At 40.1% G+C, this 8,150-nt stretch overlaps 1 protein-coding gene across 1 annotated transcript in view; it reads left to right on the top strand.

Annotated features, from left to right (window-relative positions):
• Positions 1-884: 884 nt before the first annotated feature.
• Positions 885-8,150, top strand: part of nkain2 (sodium/potassium transporting ATPase interacting 2) — a 98,092-nt gene continuing 90,826 nt past the window's right edge. Inside the window, exon 1 of the mRNA XM_034204366.1 lies at positions 885-2,304. Coding sequence (XP_034060257.1) covers positions 2,251-2,304 — 54 coding nt within the window. The 5' untranslated portion in view covers positions 885-2,250. The remainder of the gene's footprint in view (positions 2,305-8,150) is intronic.

Below are 8,150 nucleotides of genomic sequence, written 5' to 3'. Positions count from 1 at the left end.
TTACTTTGTATACTGCAGGGTAGCTTGTGAATTTACTCCAGGTGTAACTAAAGTCTCAAGTGTTGATTATATTTGACATCATTAATCCAAATCTGCAAAGTAACTAAACATATTAAATAAATGTAGTGGAGTAAAAGTACCATATTTACCTCTGAATTGTAGTAAGGTAGAAGTACAAATTAGCAACAAAAAAATCCAAATACTCAAATCAAGTAAAGTCCCTCAAAATTGTACTTGAGTACGGTACTTGAGTAAATACTTAGTTCCTTTGGACATATGAAATCTAAGAAAAAACATACTGTTTTAAGCAAGGTACAACACAAATCAAACACAAACAACATGTCGGTGTGTGTGATAGTTTGACTGAGGGGGTTGTAAAGACATAAAAAGTGCTATATAAATGCCGTCTACTTACCATTGGGACAGTTCTGTATTAAAGATAAATGTGCACTTAGGTAGCCGACTCAAAGGTCCAAAAATGTTGAACACTAGTAGAACACCTGAATTAGGTCTGTTACCTCCTAAACAACCTCCTAAAACAATATGGGAGCCTGTTGAGACCCAATTTCAAATTCATTACTTTTTCTAGTATTTTCGATGTAATATTTTTCTGTTGCAAGTAAAGTATTTTATAGATCTACGTTCTCTGTATTGTTATATTCTTAAATAATACATTGTCTGCTGTGGTTGATTATGTTTTTTAGGCAAAAGGATGGGTTATTCATTAGTAAAAGCTGAAAAACATAGCCTACAGTTAATGTTTTATTCACCAATGGCAAGCAATGAAAACACCATTGAAACAGTATATGTTGGCTTTTATTTTGAAAATAACAACCGGAACAGCTTCGGTGATGCGTGTTGTTTGACTTGACAGATGGCAGGCGTGAGACGCTCTTGGCGGCTGTCTCTCTCGGTCCGTTGGTCCATCCCGGTTCCCATTGTCTCCCGTTTTCACTCCTTGAAGGCAACACCGAGACTACACACTAAACTCAGCCGTTTTCCCTCTCACACCACCCCGGGTACGTTACGTTTGGACACTTACCTCGACCTGTATCCTCACCCTGTCCATGCGAAATGTGGACACGCTTTTCTGTCTTTTTAACGCTGTAGAGATGTATTCGCTGTTACGGAGGAGGCAGTGATTTACCCGACCAGCAGCTGACCAAACCGGGGGTTGTTGTGGAGCTGCAGGGGAGATGCTCCGGAGGACTTGTTAGCCAACAGAGACGCCGAAAAAAAGCTTCCACTGTCTGGAGACATATCACAACATAATAGCAACCCCGTTTTGAGTGGATAAAACACAGAATTCAGACACAAAAAATACAAAATCTTGGATTACAACCGCGGTTTTGGAGATAAAAAGAACCACGTGTTTTTGAACGGTGTTAATGCGAGGATGTTGCCGCGACAAGCCCGGTACTTCCCCTGAGAGGAGCTGCTCCATGAGAGGAGGCAGGGACCACTTTCACTTTTTTTCTCCACCCTGAAACAAATTAGCCTGTTTCAATGATCCAACACCGAGTGGCGCCTAATCGGATTATCAAACAAAAGAGCATTTAATTTGGGCAATACATCCATTTAATCTTACCATCTCCCCCTGATTTGTCACTGTTTGTGCAAGTGGCTATTTACTGTACGGTGCCATGCTAATCCTGTGACAGGGATGCGACTACTCGACGTGATTGTACACTTTCTAGTCCAGTAGAGGAGAGTCACAGTTACCCCTTTTTCATTGATCAAGATAGTTTTGATTGTGTCAAGATCACACATGATCAGAAATCTGACTTGATTCCAAACCAGTCAGTCAAAAATACATCACACAATCTGACTATCAAACTGCCTACAGTTGCAGAGGGTTGGATAGGCTCTTCCTATATAATTGGCTCCATGGACACATCAAGAACAATTTGTGGACTTGATTCATCCCCAAGGCCCACCTTTCCATCATTTTGATCCCTGACCCAATGTGTGTTGGAAATCCAAAGAACCACGTTTCAATCTGTTTAAGTGTCAGTAACCCAGCCATTTGGATGAAGTAGTAGCCTTTTATTCCCCTGAGCTCCAGTGAGTACAGGGGCTGCACTCTGTTCGCTGAGGCCGAGCTGCCAGAGCCTCTACCTGGGCGGCCAGCCAGCCAGACAGGCCCTCCGAGGGCTTTTTGGATTTTGAAGGTCCAGCTGGAGGATTTGGGAGTTTTACCCAGAGTTTCTGCTCCACCTGGATCACCGGGGAGAGAGGAAGGAGGACACCATGGGGTGCTGTAGTGGCAGGTGCACCTTGGCCTTCATCTGTGGCATGCAGCTGGTAAGTGGTCTTTTTACAATTGATCATGTAAAATTAGCAACCAGGAGAAAGGAATTCTTTTTTTGTAAGAGCTCAGAAGAAATCATACATCCAAGCCATGGAGTAGAATTTGGGTGGATAGATGGATGAATGTAGGGAAAAGGATGGATGGCTGAAAGGTCACATTTCAGAAGTTAATAGGTGTGTAAAAGGTCATGATACAAGCAAGGATCTGGTTTCAGCGACAGGCTGACAAATGCATTGACTGGAAGGATGAATGGCTGTTGGTGGGAGCCTTAAGATGGTAGTAAGAGTCCCCACAGAACATTGATGGATAGATGGAGGCTGGGAGTGATGAATGGAGGCAGTGGATGTAAAGGAAGGATGGATGGTAGATGGATAGATGTATGGGGCAGGTACATGTGATTTATGGGGAAACATGTATGGACTGAGGCAGAAAGGAATGGTCCGGATATAAACCCATGGAATCAACTTCCTGTGTGTCTGACACTCTTTGTACCCCATTCTCCCATCTCCATCTGTGTCAATGGAAACTGGTGCCAGGCGAGACAATAGGGAGGGTCTAGGAACACAAGTGCTGTTTTCAGTTTGTTTGGTTACGTCTTCCACGTCAAAGAGAAAGATCCCACCTAGAACTCCAACTATGAACAATGAAACAGCAAATTGAAGATTGATTGTCTTACCCTCCCAAACATAACATGGCCAAATGTAGCTAGAAATGCCCAAACAAATTGGCATTCATTTGAGAAATTCATCAAGGACAACTTGAAAAGTAACACAACATTGGCATATTATTGTGGCCTAAAAAGTTAATATGGTGAGCATGTTGGCTTACTATTATTAATTATTAATCTATTTACAGAACATTACCAACGTAAGCATTTATTTGGAAATGTGTTTCTGGCCAAATCAATTAGCTAAGTTTAGCTTGCCACAACCTTATGAGGGTAATATCTCTTTGCCTGAAGGATTCATTAGCTTGTCCATCTAGCCACTAACATTTAGTGAAAGAAAGGGTGCACAATATGAGGATAATATGTGATATACTAAAACATTGAGTATAACGATAAGAATGTTAGTTGCAATAAATGAACACATTTAATTAACTTGGTCCTCCTTTCTGCTACTTTCCATTTTCTGCAAGAAGACAACAAATTGCCTGTTGAATTCAAAAACTGAAAGGAAATAATTCCTAGAAGTCTTTTAATAAACATTGAACTGAACAAAACAAGTTACCAAAATGGAAAGAATTATAGTTCAAATTTGTTGTGCAGTTTCTCACGAATATGCTCTTTTATTAACAAACAAAAAAATCCCCTTAATGCAATGTTGTCTTATCTGATGTGTTTATGGCGTGGGTTGACATTGCAATGACATACAAAAATAAAAAATATTGTGCAATGATAGTCTGACTTTGGTGCAGAGATGGACAGTGGGTACAGCAAATATTATATATATACCTAAATACAAAAGAAGCAGAGGGAACTTTGAAGTCAGAGGTAAGGTAATTAATCCCTGCTTGTTTGTCACTATGATCAAAACCCTTAACATTAAATACAGTAATTAAACCCATTATTATCACTATTTCGATTGCTATCATTAATATAATATATCAGCAAGAGTAACAGCTTTAGTTGTAGAGGTAAGTCATGGCAATATTTTGTGTGGATTAGCCTGGAAATTAAAGGACGTCAAGTAGAAACAGAGTGGAGAGATTTAGGCAATGCTTCCCACAAAATCAGTCCTTCTTTTCTTTCAATGCATCTTTAATGCCAGAGGATCTCGAGGGGCGCATACAAACTGAAGCAGTACTGTGATAGAAAGAGACATTGTATATACACTGATGCATAAACATGAGCAGAACTGAAGAATTCCCAGTTCATGGAGTCATGTACAGTAAGTGTATAAAGACCTATTGTCATGTTGAATAGGACCCTGTTACAGATGTATGTGTGTGTGTCGGCATGCATGCGTGTGTGTTTGTATTCAGTACATATGTCATGAATCCACCTAATTTACCGTAGGATATTAATGTGTACAACTCTTGTTGTGCCTTAACAAGTCCATTGTGCTGTGAACTGGGACATGTCCATGCACATTTTTAAACCCTTTTTTTTAACATAGGCTGTGTAAGCCAACATGTCTACAGGAAAATGCCAAATTCAGATTGTGCTTTACATACATGAAGCTCACCATTGTGCTGTAAATGTGGATGTTTCCGTAGTGAGAGTGAGTGTGCTCGTGAATGAGACGCTGTGCTGTCACAGTGATAGTCATTGTGTCTAATGCGCTGGAACTAATGATATGCCATAGACAACAACATGTTTTGCTCTGTTAACTGTTGTAATAGCTAAGCCAGCTGATACCACCACTAGCTGAGCTGAAAGTCTAATACTACTTTAGAACATGCAACCTGCACTCTTTCTTAAAACACCAGTCATCCATGTTGTAAGGATATACAGTAGGCTTTTGCGCAAGATGTTAAGTTCTTGTTGTGTCATTGCTGTAGTTACCCACAGGAAGCCACAATGCCCACAATCCTCTTTGTAAAAGCAGTCTAATGGACCACTAATTAAAAGACAGCCTTTTCTCAGCCTATCCCCTTCTGGAGGTAATTGTTTTAGCTATGTAAGCTTTCCACTTAATAGTTGACCTTACAGAGCAGAAAACAATGCTGGTGGTCAGTGTGTCTTATGTAGTGGAACTGATGTCTTATGTAACTCTTAACCAGAGTTTTTTCTTCCGCTTCATTAGCTAGGCTAATTGGGGAGATAGGTGATGTCAGTGTAGCTGAGCAGAGATCAATGGTACCGGGTGGAGATATGTCTATTTCCCAGCTGACGTCACCGTGTGTCAAGTGTAATCAGCCCCAACAGGTACAACTATGCCAGTGGGAGATCTAAATGAGAGGAAATGTGTTGTGAGTGATCCTGTGTGATAAACTTATTAGCTACCTTAAAGGTCACCTGCTTTTTAAGATGTCAAACCACAGCACAATGAACCACATAAAAGTGCTGCTATATCATTTAAAATAATTGTTTTCTGCTTTCCTGCTGTGGCTATTGGCTTCTGGTCATTTCACTGGGATTTAAGACGGCAACTAATGATTATTTTCATTAATGATCAATTACCATAAAATGTCACAATATTCTTACAAGTGCAAATTCCTAAAGGCCAAAGTAACATCTACAAACATCTACTTATGTTGTCTGACAAACAATACAAAACTCAAATGTACAATCCAAAAATACTTAATTGTTTGACATTTTTCTTGCATCACACCAGCGCCATTAAGAACATCAACAAGGACAAAAAGACACCAAAACAGACTTTTAACATGACATCACAATCTCTGGACAATATGATCATTTTGATTCAGTTAGTTAAAGGTGGGGTAGGTAAGTTTCAGAAACCGGCTCGAGTGCACTAAAATTTGAAAGTACACAGCCGAAAAGAATCCGCCCCTTCCTTCAGACTTCCTTACAGAGCACCTCCTCCAACACACATGAACGCGCACATGACGTCAGCAGACTGGTGAAAGTGGCCGCCTGTTGCTGGCGAGTCATTGAAGTACTGCTGCAATGCACGCCCAATGAGGGCACGAGATACATTTGTGCGTGCACGAGATGGAAGGCTGACAGACAGGGCGGAAATCCAATCCGTTTAGCCGGGACGGCTAAACGGATTGGTTGTACTTTTTACAGTATTACGGCTTCCACAGATGACATTTTTTTATGGATTTTTTGTCAAAGCACTTAAGATATTCATTGCTATCGGGATGTTAAGAGCATTCCATGGAATATAACAAAGTGTATCTCGAGCCGGTTTCTCAAACTTACCTACCCCACCTTTAAGAGAGAAGCAAAAAGCAAATCCGCCAGGTGGAGAAGGTGGAACCAGAGAATGTTAAGCCCTTTTACTTCGAAAATGACTTAAATGGTGAATCGATGTGGTGATTTGAAGGTATCTTTTCTGTCAATCAACTAATTTGATAAATTGTTTGGGCTGCATTTGAAGGGCTGTATGGCGCCTCAGGCTCAGTGGGATACGTTGATTGAAGTATTGGCTCAAGCACTGTAATCATGTGTTTTGTCCTTGTTTGTAGCCTTTATTTAACCAGGTGAAAGCCCCTTGAGATCAAAAGATCTCTTTTTCAAGGGTGACCTGTCCTACTTTTTTGGGATCAAGTGTTTATAGAGTGGCAAAGTCACGCCCATCTACTTCCGGTTCATGGGACCTTATTTCGGAAAAATTATGTATTGAAGTCAATGGAGAGAGAAAACGTATCTTTTGATCCCGTTTGAATTGTGCCATGAATTACACATATGATGTTTGTCAATCTTAAAAAAAAAATGTCCATGTCAAAAAAGTCACAGTTTGTCGTAAAACTGTTGAAATATAAGACTATGAAAAATACGCAACTAGAAAGACTACAAATCCCAGAGTCGCGTAAGTGATATCACACATAACTGATGTCACAATTGTTTTCCTCCACTAAAATAGAGATAGCTAAGATAAGATAATTTTAACAAGATGCCTGTGTGCTTAGTACCAGGTTGTTGTCATACCAGCAATGGGTCTTGCTCGTTCTTTCGCTTCCCATCTGATGAAAGGACCAGGAGTGGCTGGACCAAGTTAGCTACCTAGCTAGTAGCAAGCACGTTAGTTAGCATTACAGCCGGCTTAGCCTTGTCCTTTGTATTAGCCTTAACATGAAGTAACATTAAGTAATCCAAAATGTTAAACAGTACGAGTAGTCATATTTCGTGAACCCTTTGAAGAGTACTGTCACAACGGTGGGATCATTCTATAATACACCATTTAAGCCCGGGGGAGAAATGCTAACGCTAACACTACATTAGCATCGGCAATCTTTTCGACTTCATGTTATCTGCACAAATGGTTGACATTAAAAAGATCAGGCAGTTCAGAGAGAATCAAAGGAAGGCAGGCAGCTTTGCATGACATTCTTCTGGACGTGTTTCATTGTGGTGATAGTGAGGGTGGTCAATCACTTCTTTTTTTTCACGGCTATCTTGGTGACATGTGTTGTTGTGCAAGAGATGTAGTTCATTGATAGTTTCACACAAAAAAAATGTGTTACTTCACAGTTTTACTACAATTTTTTTTGTTTTCACTTGCAAAATTATCTTTTTAAATTGACAAACATCTGAACAAAAATATAAATGCAACACTTTTGTTTTTGCTCCCATTTTTCATGAGATGAACTCAAAGTATGTATTTCTATATACACAAAATAACCATTTCTCTCAAATATTTTTCACAAATCTGAAAAAATCTGTGATAGTGAGCACTTCTCCTTTGCCGAGATAATCCATCCCACCTCACAGGTGTGGCATATCAAGATGCTGATCAGACAGCATGATTATTGCACAGGTGTGCCTTAGGCTGGCCACAATAAAAGGCCACTCTAAAATGTTCAGTTTTATACACAGCACAATGCCACAGATGTCGCAAGTTTTGAGGGAGCGTGCAATTGGCATGTTGACAGCAGGAATGTCCACCAGAGCTGTTGCCCGTGAATTGAATGTTCATTTCTCTACGATAAGCCGTCTCCAAAGGCGTTTCAGAGAATTTGGCAGTACATCCAACCGGCCTCACAACCGCAGACCACGTGTAACCACACCAGCTAGGGCTGTAGCAATACACTAATCTCACGATACGATACGATACACGATATTCAGCTCACAATACGATATATATCACGATATTCAGCCAACGATACGATTCGATATAATTCGATACACTTATATCATTTTCTGAAAGATTTTAAAGGGACAGTGTGATTTTGGTGACATCTTGTAAGTGTTCCATTGACTTGGATT

The sequence above is a fragment of the Gymnodraco acuticeps genome, unplaced genomic scaffold (assembly GCF_902827175.1).
Source record: "Gymnodraco acuticeps unplaced genomic scaffold, fGymAcu1.1, whole genome shotgun sequence".
NCBI classification, from domain to species: Eukaryota; Metazoa; Chordata; class Actinopteri; order Perciformes; family Bathydraconidae; genus Gymnodraco; species Gymnodraco acuticeps.
Note: the sequence above shows the minus strand (reverse complement) of the source record. Positions and strands in the feature narration are given on the sequence as shown.